Here is a 15946-nt window from a genome sequence, read left to right on the forward strand (position 1 = left end):
ACTTGCTTAGCATGTGAAACACTCCTAATCTCACCTAAAAGTACAAGTTATCATATTCTCAATTTGCCGACTTTTGACGAAACTCATGCTACTTTGATTCATTCACCCTCCAAATCTTCTGCCACTTACTAATATTATTTATAGACTCTTGTAAACATTTATGTTAATAAAGCTCAATTCCTTTTAGCATCAAGATAATTTCTTTTTGAACTTGCATCGACTAACTAATGATGTGACTTTAACGTGCGAAAATCCGGGATGTAACAGAGTACGTCGGCTAAATATTTTCGGCCGGCTGGGGTAGAAGCAAAGTTACTTTAGGAGGGGCATGGACGGATAAATATTTTATATTTTAGGGATATTTGGTGTTGGTTCCCACCCCCGCCACCCAAAAAAAAAAAAAAGGGAAAAAAAAGTTGTAAACAATAGTTTTTCTCTTTTCATAAATTTACAAAAGAAAATTCGAAGGCTCAAGCTTGAACATTGCTGCCATACCACTACGGGAAGCAATGGTGAGAAGAAGGAATTAGTAGATACAAATGGTGGGCTCTTGGTTACGCCCTTTCTTGAATTGGGTCTCCCCTCTAAACCTCCACAAATATGGTCAGCAACTCCAATCTCTCTTTCTTATCCAATATGCAAAGATATATCTATTTCATCTGTATACCTTTTAGAGTATTTGCTTAGGGAAATTTTTTCTGTCTTAAAAAATGTATATCTGAGCTTAAAAATTGAAGCTTTCTCATAAGTGGGCAGGTTGTCTGTTTCTTGATTGATTGATGGGTGTCTAAGGATTTTGGGATTAAGATGAAAAGTAAATTGAAAATTAGAATTTGGTATTAAATGCAATTATTTCCAGTGCTGAAATGTAACTTTGCAAGATGACCAATTTATATATTGATTCTTTTTTTGGATGATGGTGATGTTGAGGTCAGCTTAGGCACACCTCGATTGAGCCACAAGCACAGTTGCCAAGTAAACCTGCCCACTATGGCTTGGTCAGATGTGCTGTAAATGAGTGTTGTAGCTGCAATCTGTATTGTGAATTGTCAAGGAACAATAACTATATTGATAGATTGGTTTTGCACTAGAGGCCAATAGTGATTATACATAATGTGAAGGAGTTATGTAGATCTCCTTTTATTGTGCCCTAGGTTATCTCATCATAACCCTAACCCTCTGTTTGGATGGTTGTTTCCCGCGATTCATTAATGTACAGTATGGTGTTGTATTGTATTGTACTGTATTCATGAATACAATGTTTGGATAGACTGTATCGTTTGTTGTGATTTAATAACATTTGTATTGTTTGGTTTGACTGTATGGTACTATATAATAACTTGTAAGTTTACTAAAATATCTTAACACTTAATTAGAAATAATTTATATATATTAATAAAACTCACGTAAAGAATAAAATAGGAACTTTAAAAAATAAGTAGGTAGTGGGTGGTGTGAGGTGGGTGATTGTGAGATGAGAGTGGGGGTAGTAGGGTGGGGGTGAGTGGTTGTGGGGTTGGGTGGTGGTGAGGGGTAGTGGGTAGGGGTGGTGGAGGGTGGGTAGTGTGGGATGAGGGTGGGGGGGAGTTGTTGTGGGGTGGGGTTAGGCGGTGGTGAGGGGTAGTGGGTGGTGGTTGGGGTGGGGGGTGGCAGAGGAGTGGGGGTGAGTGGTAGGCGGGGGTGGGGTTGGGGTGAGTGGCGGGGGGTGGGTGGGGGTGAGTGGTAGCGTGGGGTGGGGGTGGGGTGGATGGTGGAGGGTATAATGGAGAAATGAAATACGTAACCATGGAAAAACCTCCAAATCCATGGTTTCAAAAATTGGGACTTTTTATGGTTATATAACCATGGAATGAACTACAGGTTTACAACACCATACCACATAATTTTAAGAACAATGGAAACAAACATGGTTTCCTAGAAAACCATACATTAATGAAGCACGGGAAACCACCATCCAAACAGGGGGTAAGGCAATGTGTTACGTGGTATGTCGTATAGTACATGTTACAACGGTTTGCAAAGTTCCAACTTCTTCAAAGTAATAAGCAGAGTAGAACAAGAAAATAAGTAGAGTAGAATGAGTAAAATGATAGAGATCTAAAAAGGTAAAGATAGAAAATGTTACCGTTATCCTTTATTGGTATTGTTATTTTGAACTGGCAATTGCTAGTAGTTTGGGCGTCTCATAAGGCCCAAACTCTCTAAAAAATGGTTTGGATTCTAGTCAGGTGCTACTGTTGTACTAGTAGTATCAGAATGATTCTTTAACACACAAGTTAGTTGAAGTGGAAAAAGTAGGAATGCATATACATGGGAAGAAACAATGAAATATAGGCGAATCTAGGATTCTGGAACATTGGTTCATCACCACACACACACACACAAAAAAAAAAAAAAAAAAAAAAAAAGAAAGGAAAGGAAAAAATGTATTAAGTGGGAATTGATCCTTAGTCCTCTTGGTAAATAATTCAACCTTCAACCAAGTGCACCATTTAGCCTTTCTATATAGCATGGGTTCCAACATATAGTATTATACTAATTTCAGAAAATATACACATAAAATATCTAGTTTTACGGAGAGACCATGTGTTCTTGTTCCCCAAATTTAGCACCTAAAATCGCCTCTGGGTACGACATTCTCTTAAAATCTGATATCTCATCTTGTTGGAATGCAACAAATATTGCATCAACTAGGTTGGATTGCGGTGTAGGTGTTGTCGCTGTGCTATTGGAGCAAAATTTGAGGAGTTTTTATAACAGAAAGTGACTGTCAAGTGTCAACTGTCTTTACCTTATCCTGCTGAACATAAACATTTCTAATAATCAACTCAACTCTCTGCAGTTAAGTGCATTTTATTTAAAATTGACAAAAACTGATATAGTTATATGCATGAGCCAAATAAAAGCATCTATTAACCAAATTCAAGATTTAAGTAACTTCTGTGAACTTTTCTTTTACAAACACTCCTATACTACAGCTCTTGGAAACACTGTCTCACCTGCCCATCCAGATAGGCTTAAACAGATTGGGGCTTTTTAGGCAGTGGAATGTGGGAATAAAGACATACTCCCTCCATTCCAATTCATGTGGCACCGTTTGACTAGGCACAAAGTTTAAAATAGAAAGGAAGCCTTTTGCACTTTGTGAATTTTGATTGGTGACATTCTTTTCTGGACAGACTGAAAAGGAAAGTGTGTCACATTTATTGGGATGGAGGGAGTACCAAACAACAATCGTCCTGCTTTGGATTTTTTTTTCCGTTCCAGTTGATTTTATTTTTATGCTAGTTAAATTGTTCTACTGGACTTAATGCTATAGCCTATAGACATGATAGAGGATTTAACATTGGCTATAGTCATAGCTCTTGTTTGACTCAAGCTACTATTTTGATAGGAGCTGTTTTGAATAGCTTGCTACCAGGTATCCTGGCAAATGAGGATGCAACACAAAGGTCATTGCAAGATGACACATCACGAAATGTTGAAGAAGTACAGAAAATCATCGGGTACCACTTTAAAGATCGGAATTTATTGCGGCAAGCTTTTACACATCCGTCGTATGACAAGGATTGTATATCTTATGAGCGGCTCGAGTATGTGGGTGACTCGGTTCTTAACCTTATGATCACAAAACAACAGTTTTCCAAGTATCCCAATCTTCCACCTGGGTTATTGTCACCTCTACGTGCTGCAAATGTTGACACAGAGAAGCTTGCACGTGTTGCTGTTAAGCATGACTTCCACAAGTATTTACAGCATGGAAGGCCTATCCTTACGCGACGAGTAAGTAAGCTTACTAATTAAGGGCATTTGCTTTGTCTTAATTTTTTTACCCTTTTTTTTTTTTTTTGGGTTACTTGCTGGGCAATAATCGCGTCTGATATATGGGATGTCGAGCACGATTGTGACGTTTTAGCATTTGGTTACTAATTAAGATAGCGCATTGGCGTTTAGCTGTTTCCTTCTTTGTTTCTGTGCCAGTGGATTTATGAAGTATGTTCGTATAGCTACACCTGCATATGAAATTAACTCAGTTTTTCCAAGTGTTTATAAGAATTTTAAGATATTTCCTCCTTGTTTTCCCTTCAAGATCTCATCCAACTTATCATTTTTGTAGGTTTGAAACAAATCTCTGAAGCACAACTGTTTTGCTATAGAGCCGTTTTGCTTTCTGCTGAATGCTTTTAAAATACAGAAAAGGGCCAAATATACCCCTGTACTATTGGAAAAGGGCTACATATACCCCTTGTTATATTTTAAGTTCACATATACCCCCGCCGTTATATTTTGGGCTCAAATATACCCCTGTAGTTATGCAGTGGCGCAAATATACGCCTCATTTTAACGGAGGGACACATATCATCATCTTATTAGTCTATTTTAAGCTAATCCCTAATTAATTAAAATTTAACCCCTAACCCGATATTCAATTAAAACATACCATACCCGGAAAATTTGGAGCAAGCTTGAAAAGCTTCTTCAACGGCTGCTTCTGCACATATGCAATTTCAGTCTGCACAACCCTCAGAAAGACGGAGAGACACCATTGTGTTCCTAAGGATACCAATTTGTGTGCAGTTGTGTCTAGAGAATCTAATGGATACAGCCAATTTACATTGACTTTTTAACGCACTTAAACAATTCCTCATATTATTGCCTTTGTGTTTTAAATTCACCCGAACATAACGATTCCATATCCCAAGAAATCAGTGGTTACAATCTGCACAACCACAAGATATTTAAATCTGAGATAAAATGGTTCATTATCACACCAGAAACTGTCATCATTTTTTTTTGTTTTTGAGATTTTTCGGGAAAAGGGTCAAATATACCCCTGAACTATCACAAAAGGGTTAAATATATCCCTCATTATACTTTGGGTCCAAATATACCCTTCCCGTTATACTTTGGGTTCAAATATACCCCTCTATTATACTTTGGGTCCAAATATACCCCCCTCTGTTAAAATTGTTCATGGTGGACATGAGATATGACGTGACACTGACAACTAGGTGAGGTGGACACCACATGGCATTCCACCTCACCACCCCAATCCATTACCCCTCTTTTTCCTTCTTCTTTCACCACTACCATCTCCTTCTCTCCACAACCTTTGCCACCATTAGCACCACCACACCACCATCTCCACGGTCATCATATTGGAGGGCCACCACTGACATCAACCTTTGCCAATTCTAAGTAAACATTTTGAGAAAATTCATGATTTTGAAAATTTTATTTATTTCGTTTTCTTCTTTTCTGTTTTCTTTATTGAGTTTTTACATGCTATACATATATATGCTTGCTTTGATAAAAAACAAGGTTTCACGGTAATTGTGCATTTTTTGGTTCTCCATAGTACTAATTACCAAAACTAACTATTAATTAAATAAAGGGATGAGTATCCAACTTTGTATTTCAGTTTGCTTTTTAATCAAAAAAGGAGAGACCTTCACTGGAATCAGTGGAAGTATTCAGTTTGATGAGTACTTTAAGTAATTTTTACCTAGTCTAACTATTGAGATGAAGGTGGTGCTAATGGTGGCAAAGATTGTGGAGGAGTGGAGATGGTAGTGATGGAAGAAGAAGGGAAATTAGAGAGGGGTAAATGGGTTGGGTGTGGTGAGGTGGCATGTCATGTGGTGTTCACCTCACCTAGTTGTCAGTGCCACATCATATCTCATGTCCACCATGGACAATTTTAACGGAAAAGGGATATATTTGGACCCAAAGTATAATAGAGGGGTACATCTGAACCCAAAGTATAACAGGAAGGGTATATTTGGACCCAAAGTATAACGAGGGATATATTTAACCCTTTTGTCACAGTTCAGGGGTATATTTGACCCTTTTCCGTTTGATTAACCCTTTACTCTTTAGCATAAGCTATCATACTTTATGAAATCAACTGAAATCCCAAGCTTAAGCTGATGGGGTAAGCAGCTTATAACTAGAGAGGATGTAACTGGTTTTTGGATCTCCTCTGTAGATTCTTCACTATCGTCGCAATCTTGGTCTTCATCTTCGTCTTGTTTCTTCTTCTCTGCGCCTAAAAGAAGTGGCTGGATTGAAGAAGCTGTTCCATGCTTGCCTCTAATTTTCCGGGTATGGGTTTTCTTAATTGGATATCGGATTATGAATTAAATTTTAATTAATTAGGGAATAATTTAAAATAGACTAATTAGATGATGACACATGTCTCTTCGCTAAAATGAGGGGTATATTTGTGCCACTGCATAATGACGGGTATATTTGAGCCCAAAGTATAACGGCAGGTGTATATTTGGACCCAAAGTATAACGAGGGGTATATGTAGCCTTTTCCAATAGTACAGGGGTATATTTGGCCCTTTTCCGTTTAAAATATCCAAAATAGTGGTTGTTGCCTTCTTTTCACGCAAGATCTTTATCCTGCTATATCACTTTGTAGGTTTTGACATAAGTATCTGAAACAGCCTCTCTACCTCCATGAAGTAGGGGTAAGGTCTGCGTACACTCTATCCTCCCCAGACCCCACTTATGGGATTATACTGGGTATGTAGTTGCTGTTGTTATAGAGGCGTTATGTTTTCTGCTGAATTATTTTTTCAGAAATTCAAAAAAGTAAACAAGTTATTTCTGGGCTTAGATATTAGCTTTGTCTCTTGACTGCATAAATGCATCAAACATCCCTAGTGCCAAAACTGCTTGGGTCTATACTGAGAAAAATGCACCAGGGCGTAAGCTGAAGAGCTTGTGTTTGTCTTTATACATTTTCGTATAGAGAAACTATCCAAACTTTTGTGGACACTCTCTTTTGCTTCCATGACTTTAGTTGGTAAAATTGTTTCAACTTATCCTCAGAAGAAAGAGGAATAGAACATTGAACTTACTGTACAATATGAAGTAGCTAAACAAGGATTAATCACAGGGCTATAGTGTATCGCTGCTATATAATCTCTTTTTTTGAAAAGTGTATAGCTGCTATATAATCTCTTTTTTTGAAAAGGTGAGATTATATAATAGCTACAATATGATTTCATCATGCTTCAGAAGTAGAAATTTGATTACACTATTTTATGAATGAATATGGTGATGCTGTACTATACATCTGCAGCCTCTAAACTGTGATAAAATGACAGGGAAAAACTATGATCCTTTTAGGGCTCGATTTTGTTATCAGGCTGATCTTGACAATTTTCTTTTTTCTGGGTGTTCGTATAAAGGAAAGATGTTTGGCATCTCTCCCGACAGGGATGGGATCAGCCTTTGGGCTTTACCTGATACCGACAGTTTCTCCTGATATTTAATTTTTTCTAGGTCCATAATGGCATTTTCCAAGCCATTGCCAACTGATTTTTTTTGGGCACAAAATCAAATCAAAGCAAACCAATCAGGTGAAAAGATTTCAGTTATCAAACCAAATAATTGCTACTAGCCCAATCTAGAGGAGTATGAAGGCTCGTGCCACAGTGAGCCATACCTATAAGCTATAGCACCGGATTCACAATAAGTCACTGCATGATCAGCAGAGTGCCCTTTTTTTGTGCTGCTGACTAAGCGAAGATGCATGCCAAGAACTGCTTTATGAAATGTATCCATGACCTGCACCTTAGTTTGCCTGGTTCCTTTTTCTTGATGAATATGTATAGGAATGGAGTAATGCAGTATCAATGTATTTATTCATGTGCTGATTGGCTTCTCCTAAATTACACATTAAATGGTTTTCATTTGACCTGTACTCTACTCTTCATTTCGTTTTAGAGAAAAAGACTTCAAATACCAATTTGTACCCTCCTCCGCCGAGCTCCACAATCAAACCCTTGGGCAGAAAAGAAGGAATAAAAGAGAGCAAAAGCAACAGTTAGTGAACAAGAGGGATGATAAAGTCTTATTTCAACTTGTACTGTGTTTATTGAAAATATCTAATTAACCTTGCGAACAAGAGCGATGAGAATGTCTCACTTTACTTCCTTTGACTTTCCTCATTCTCGTGTGAAATATGATGACGTGTTTGTTGATATACTACTCCTTCTTTACCTTTACCTTCTTCTTAGTCCTTCATTTTCAGGTTTTGTATGTATCCCCTCTTCTCTTCCACTTAATAAGAGTGATATTTTCACAGATTCAATCATTTATAAATGCTCTTCCTGAATATCCATTGCATTCTCATGGATTGATAAATGCTCCGAAGGTGCTTGCTGATGTTGTTGAATCAACAATAGGAGCAGTATTTATCGACAGCAATTCTTCAATTGACACTACCTGGGAGGTATGTTCTTTTTTAGCCCTCAAATTCCTAATTTTAAGAGCGGTTCAAAATATTAGCAGTACATGTACCTCGTATGTGAAGGTTTTGATCACAGTTCATTTATCTTGTAGTTCTTATAGGTTAATGGGAGTTGGATCTAAGGCTCCTCCTTGAACCTTGTGCCAAAAAAAGGGGAAAAACATAAAGAACGAATGACAAGAAAGAAATAATTAGAATGAGATGGAAGTGCACTTAGAGCCTATGCAAATGCTAGGTTAAGCTTGGGGTTCCATTTTTGGCTGGCTGCCATGTCAAGTTTGGCTTGAAGGCAGACACACTTTGTGAATTTATGGTATATAAATTCTATGACTCAAGTCTCTTCCTCTCTTCCTTTCAAGACAGTCATCTGATGAATTAGTCATACCACCAAGTATGGATAAACTATATATTGTGTTGCTACCTTGTGATTGTGAAAGTTCATGAGGAATCTTGTATGAATTTATGTGGTTGGATCCTGAAGTAGTGACATTTACGTCACATAAAAATATGGGGAGAAGAGAACCATTCGAAAGACTGGGCGCTCTTTATTACTTGAGATTCTATCTAAACATGGTCCCATGTAATGGAATATACAACTAGGAGGTGGCACTGAGGGGGACAAGACATGCTTCACGTAGACATAGAATGTCACTTCTATATCTGTTATGCCCACGTGATATTAACTCAACTTTTTAAAAAGGGATCCTGTCACGACCCAAACCGATGAGCCGTAACGGGAGTCTGACCTCTAGCGACCAAACACCCCTAAATACTTATCTGAGACATACTGAACGTCAAGGCCCATAAATGGCATAAACTAATCTCATAGGAGGGAAACATCAGAACTCTGTACAATCAACATAAACATACACAACATGCGGAAGAACAGTGCAAGCCAGCTAGGCTGCTACATAAACTGTACAAAAAAGAATAAAAGCCGACAAGGCTGCATCATCTGACTGCTACATACAACTGTCTACAGACCTCTACTGGAATAAAAGCTGTAGAAAGGACGGGACAGGGACTCGTCATACCTATATGCATACACATCTCAAAAGGAGCATACCAAAACTGACTGTAGCTCCGGATCGAATGGAGCGTACTGACCACTGCTAGATCTAGAGGTCCTACTGAGCTGGACTACCTATTTATACTTGGAAGCCAAAAAGGCTACAGCGTCCGGTTCGACGAGCGGGTCGACGACCCGTCGACATGTCGACGGCCCCTCGACTTGCTCCGTCGACCTACGCCTGCAGATGCAAGGCTGCGGGATCTTGTCGACGCCGCACATCGACGGCCCATCGAGCATGTCAATGACCTGTCGACGATGACTGGTGTTCTGCAGATTTTTCTGATTCAGTTCAGATCGCGTCGATTCAATTCGCTCAATTTAACTCTATAAATTGCCAGGAATATTTGCTGGTACCCTCGTACACGGGGTAAGACATTTTCTACCTCCAAACTCAGGCTCGGGTCTCTATTCCAAGGGCATACCCGACTAGGAAACCATAGGTTCTACCACTACGAACACGAGGGTCCTGTCTACCAGCCAATGCATACATGCGGTGCTGAGGACCGCTCGAGCTGGATTCTCCACTCCTCCCCCTACCATGCCCTGCTAGTGTCTGAAAAACTTGCCCTGAAGGGTGCACTGCAGAAGAAGAGCCAGCCACAGACCTTGTAGGATGAACCATACCCGTACCAACCCTCATCGGGCACTCCCTCATCCTGTGGCCTGACTGCCCACAAGTATAGCAACCATCTAAGCCCAACCGACATTGACCTGCATGTAACTTGCCACATCGTGGCAAAGGGGGCCTCATCTGGCCTGACTCTGGTCGGTGCTGAGAACCTGACGCTCTAGAACTCTGGCCTGCTCCGGAATAAGAAGACCAGTCAAATCTTGGACCTGGAAACCGCTGAGGTGCACTCCCTGCCGACTGATAAAAATACCCGGGATGCTGCTGCCTCTATCCTCCCTTGAACTCGCTAACCATATCAAAAGATCTAGCCCTCTTACCACGACTCCGGTCACGCTCACGCTCTATCCGCCGCTGGCGTTTACGATCCTCCAAATTCTGTGCATACGCCTGTATACGGGAGATGTCCATGCCTGGCTGTAATGCAGCAGTCGTGCACTCATCTATCAAGTGTGCCCCTAACCTAGCCACGAAGTAATAAACTCTATCCTCCATCTCAACCACCATAGATGGGGCATACCTAGCCAAGGAATCGATGTGTACACAATACTCTTGCACACTCATACTGCCCTGCTCAATACATAGGAACCTGTCTGCTCGGGCCCGTCGGACCTCTGGAGGCAAATAATGGCGAAGAAAAGCATCTGAGAACTCTTGCCATACTGCTAGAGGGGCATTTTCTCCCCTAGATAACTCCCATTGCTGATACCACTGTATCGAAATATCCCGGAGTCTATATGAAGCCAACTCTACCGACTCAACCTCATCCGCGTGCATAACCCTTAAGGTCCTCTGCATACCATCAATGAAATCCTAGGGGTTCATATTTTGCTTTACCACAGGAAACTCAGAAGGACCTAACCCAAGGAAGGTCTTAACCCTCGAACTACTAGCCCTGTCTGCTGGGTCAACACCAACTCCCTGCCGCTGTGCCTGGGCGGGTACTAATCTGGTCAACAACCGTACAACATCCCGTACATCCTGTACATCCTGGGCCTCTGCATCCGGCTGAGGAACTGGGGCTGGCGCTGGAGGCAGGGTATGCGACGTCTCAGACGTCCCCTCACTCCGAATCTTCTCCTGGGCCCTCATGGCCTGTCGAGTATGGCTAGTGGCCTCACCGGCCACCCTCTTGCCCTTCTGGGCAGCTGTAGCTTTCTTGCGAGGCATCGCTGAAATCAGAACAGTTTATTAGAAGGCGAACGCTTAACACAGGGCGCTATCGCACAATCTAAGAGAGAAAGAATGACGTCATCCTAAATGTCTTGTAGCTTCCTGTTTATGAGTGTGGTGCACAACACGCCCATAAACAAGACTTTACTAGACACGGTCTGTAGACAATCCTAAGACGAAACTGCTCTGATATCACTTCTGTCACGACCCAAACCGATGAGCCGTGACGGGAGTCTGACCTCTAGCGACCAAACACCCCTAATTACTTATCTGAGACATACTGAACATCAAGGCCCATAAATGGCATAAACTAATCTCATAAGAGGGAAACATCAGAACTCTGTACAATCAACATAAACATACACAACATGCGGAAGAACAGTGCAAGCCAGCTAGGCTGCTACATAAACTGTACACAAAAGAATAGAAGCCGACAAGGCTGCATCATCTGACTGCTACATACAACTGTCTACAGACCTCTACTGGAATAAAAGCTGTAGAAAGGACGGGACAGGGCCCCGTCATACCCATATGCATACACATCTCAAAAGGGGCATACCAAAACTGACTGTAGCTTCGGATCAAATGGAGCGTACTGACCGCGCTAGATTTAGAGGTCCTACTGAGCTGGACCGCCTATTTATACTTGGAAGCCAAAAGGCTACAGCGTCCGGTTCGACGAGCGGGTCGACGGCCCGTCGACTTGCTCCGTCGACCTGCGCCTGCAGATGCAAGGCTGCGGGATCCTGTCGACGCCGCACATCGACGGCCCATCGAGCATGTCGACGACCCGTTGATGATGACTGGTGTTCTGCAGATTTTTCTGATTCAGTTCTGATCGCGTCGATTCAATTTGCTCAATTTTTAACTCTATAAATTGCCAGGAATATCTGCTGCTACCCTTGTACACGGGGTAAGACATTTTCTACCTCCAAACTCGGACTCGGGTCTCTATTCCAAGGCCATACCCGACTAGGAAACCATAGGTTCTACCACTACGAACACGAGGGGTGTAACAGATCCGTTGGGTTGGTTGCTATCTGGGCTTTTGCGCTTCCCTAATGCGTCGCAATATAGCTTGGGCCTGACTCACCTCAAGAAATATTCAAAAAAGATAAAATGTGTCACTTTGACTAATGAGAAGCAGTGTTGTCAAAGGCGCGCTTAAAGCATGCTTAAGCCCTGACGCGAGGCTCAAAACATGTTGAGCGCTTCGTGTCGCTTAATGTGCGCTTCAATGTCGTCATCAAGGTTCTAAGTCATACTTTCCTTGCCAATGAGTGTTTCTTGAAGAGGCGACACTAAACAATTATTATTTCACTTTATTGTTATCTTATTTCAATTTCTTCATCCGTTTAATTGTTATTCGTGCTTAAAATTGTTAGTCTAGGACTGAACATATATAATAGTAATTTTTTCCTCCATTTGTGCCTTTTTTCGTTAAAGCCCACTTATTTGCGCTTAAAGCCCCAGTGCGCTTTTCGCTTTTTTGCTCTTTTCGCTTTTGATGACACTGATGAGAAGTCTGGCATGTAAAGGGTAACTTATTTAAGTTCAGTTCTGTGTTATGTTCTTGATTGGAGCTCGAAATATCACTTGGACAGTATTCTTCTCATTCCACTCCTCTAATACATGCTGCTTTTGCTTTTGGATGACATGTAGGTAGCAGAGAATCTATTAAAGCCCATAATTACACCGGAAATACTTCAAACAAATCCAGTGAAGAAGCTGTATGAAACATGCCAGAAGCATAAACTCAAAGTTCGAGTAGTCGATATGTGGTCACATGATGGGAGTTTTGAAGTTTTTATTGACAATCAACTAAGTGGAAAAGGCATGTGTCATGTAAAGAAAGAAATTGCATTGAACAGAGCAGCAAATAAGGCATATGATGAAGTTATTAGAATGTTAAGTGTTGGCAATATGGAGATAGCTAATAGCTAATAAGCTGGCATTCGAAACAGAACTATTTGTTCTTATTGCAAGTATACAGTTTTGGATTTCCAAAGTTGATTTACAGACTCATTGGTTTAGAAATCCACAGGGCTTCAATTTTCATTAGTTCTATCTCTCCAGTAAGGACAGAAGAATTTTGAAATCTCTCTACGGGGCTCATTGCATAATCTCAACATGAGTTACTATACACTGACAATGCATAGTTTTTTATACCATCAGGTAGGATGACTTATCACTAGAGTTTAAGTTATATATATCGTCAATATAAAAAGTTTTTATTTTATACTATCAGGTCACTCAAAAGGTATTTACATGTAAGCCTCTTTTAAATATGAGATTTGTAATCTTGAAAATAAGACAACTGCAACATATAGAGGTGATCAAAATGTAAAAATAAAAATAAACTGACGGTGGATATAACTTCAATTATTATGTAAAGCAATTGCCGATATTATGCCTAATTTGGTAGCTAGCCTAAAAAATAGCATAAAGAACCTATTATGACAAGTTCCAAGCAAAGAAGATCCATCAAATGCAAAAGAGTCACCCTTATTCCCAAGGTACAACACCCTTGCTCCGTTAAAGAATTTAGGCCAATTTTTTATTGTACAATGCTCTATAAACTAGTCTCTAAGGCTCTAACTAAGAGAATGCAAGGGGTGATGGAGTACCCAGTAGACCCCAGCCAGACAGTCTTTGTTCTTAGGAGGTCATCGTTGATAACATACTCCTAATCCATGAACTCGTCAAGTGATATGGGATGAAGGGGATATCTTCTAGGTGCATGCTCAAGCTTGATATGCAAAGACATGATTTTGTGGAGAGGGTTTTCCTTGAACAGATTCTTATTGCGTTACATTTTCCTATGCTTTTTGATGAATGGATCATGATGTGTGTGTGTATATATATATATATATATACACACACTTATGACTAGCCAATCAAACCATTTGAAGCTAAGAAAGGATTAAGACAAGGTGATCCTCTATCACACTATCCTTTTTGTTTTGGTCATGGAGTACCTTGTTAGATCACTGAAACACTTGGGTCTGCAGCCTCAATTCAAATTTCACCGTAGGTGTAGTAAGTTGAATGTTATCAAATTAGGATTTGCAGGTGATTAATCCTGTTTTGTAGAGGAGATGTCACCTCTGTGCAATTGTTGTTTGAAAGATTCCAGTGTTTTTTCAAAGCCTCTGGAATACTAACCTTTCTAAAAGTTCTGTCTATTGTGGTGGGATGTGTGGCCTACCTGTTAGATACTTGGGTGTTCCTTTGAGCACAAAAAGGTATCCATTGTCCAATGTCAACGTCTGTTGGTTAAGATCATTAGCAGAATTAAAAGCTTGGACTACCAGATTCCAATCATATGCTGGCAGAGCTCAGATTATCAAATCTCTTTTATTTTCCATTCAAGTGTTTTGGGATTAAAAATCTTTATTCTTCCAAAGAAAGTAGTCATGGTGATAGAAGCAACTTGTAGTAGTTTCTGGATGACTGTTGGAACTCTTTATCCAACAAAACATTACTAGCTTGCGGCAAAATCTGTCTCCCCAAAACTGCCGGAGGCTTTAACATTTTGGACATCCCTATATGGGACAAAGCTCAATCAGTAAACTGCTTTGGAATATTTGCACCAAAAAGGACAAGCTTTGGGTCAAGTGGATTCATTGTTAATATAAGAAGGAATAAGAATATTCTAATAGATGTCCCTAAACAAGCATCCTGGATCATTCAGAAAATTCTACAGGCTACTAAGTACTTCACTCAGACAGGATACACAATGGATGAGATCATGACTATACAGAAGTTTTGTACCAAGCATTTCTACCTCAAATTCAGAGGGCAGTTTAAAAAAGGGTCATGGAGGAAGCTGGCTTGCAATAACTATGGCCTTCCTAGGTGGATTCTTTGGCTATAAATGGCTACACGCCATAGACTTCATACTCGGGACAAACTGCTTAAATGGGGTGTTACCACTGATCAGAAATGTCCACTGTGTGAATAAACTGATGAAAGCGTTTTTTGTTTGTTCTTTGCATGTGATGTTTCAAGTCATATATGGAGGAAGCTGCTTCAGTGGTTGAGCATAACCAGAAATCCTATGTGCTCGGAAGCAGAAATGCAGTGGGCAGAGCAGATGGCCAAGGCAAATCTTCCAAGGCAAAGGTGTACTTGATGATTTTATCTGCTGTATACTTTATTTGGAGGGAAAGAAATGTAAGAACCTTCAAGCACAAGAAGCAACAACCTAGTCTTTTGATTAAATTGATCATTAAAGAGATCCACATCAAAACTAGCACTAGATTCCAGATTGCAAAATGGCTGGAGAACTGCAATTTTTGTCTGTCTGAGCCATGTTATGATGCTCCTTTGTCTTCTTGTTTTGGTAGTTAACTGAGCTCTAACTGACTATTGGGACTTGTCCAGTAGCAAGTTCTTTTTGTTGTACTGAACTGTTTCACTTTGATAATATTAACCAAAATAAATAAACATACTAATTGTGAAAATTATTTACACTGTATATAAACAAAATCCTTTTAACTTGCACATTGAATTGAACACATTGATTAACTTGCAATCTTTCCGACCAAAGGACCCTTGAATTCATAATTTCATATATATCATCCAGCTCTGGATGCATTCAATGAAGGGAAAAGGGTCATATTTGACCTACACTATTGGAAAAGGTTTAATATTGCCCTCCGTTATATTATCAGTCCATATATGTCCCTAACGTCATAAAAGTGGCTAAGATTTGTCCTTCCTTCGTTAACCCTATCTATTTTAGTCGCATGACATGCCAACTCACCACACCAATCCTTCTTTTTTCACCACCACTCAAAGTT

At 40.1% G+C, this 15946-nt stretch overlaps 1 protein-coding gene and 1 pseudogene across 1 annotated transcript; both read left to right on the forward strand.

Moving 5' to 3' along the window:
• The first annotated feature begins 433 nt into the window (after positions 1-433).
• LOC132617509 (ribonuclease 3-like protein 3) lies at positions 434-13202 on the forward strand. Its single transcript, XM_060332515.1, has 4 exons — positions 434-603; positions 3395-3783; positions 8104-8250; positions 12804-13202. Exons 1-4 carry the CDS (start codon positions 540-542, stop codon positions 13083-13085), a joined length of 882 nt encoding a protein of 293 aa, XP_060188498.1. The 5' UTR covers positions 434-539; the 3' UTR covers positions 13086-13202.
• Positions 7191-7342, forward strand: LOC132620697 (U6atac minor spliceosomal RNA; annotated as a pseudogene).
• Positions 13203-15946: the final 2744 nt, after the last annotated feature.

This window comes from Lycium barbarum, chromosome 11 (genome assembly GCF_019175385.1).
Source record: "Lycium barbarum isolate Lr01 chromosome 11, ASM1917538v2, whole genome shotgun sequence".
Classification (NCBI taxonomy): domain Eukaryota; kingdom Viridiplantae; phylum Streptophyta; class Magnoliopsida; order Solanales; family Solanaceae; genus Lycium; species Lycium barbarum.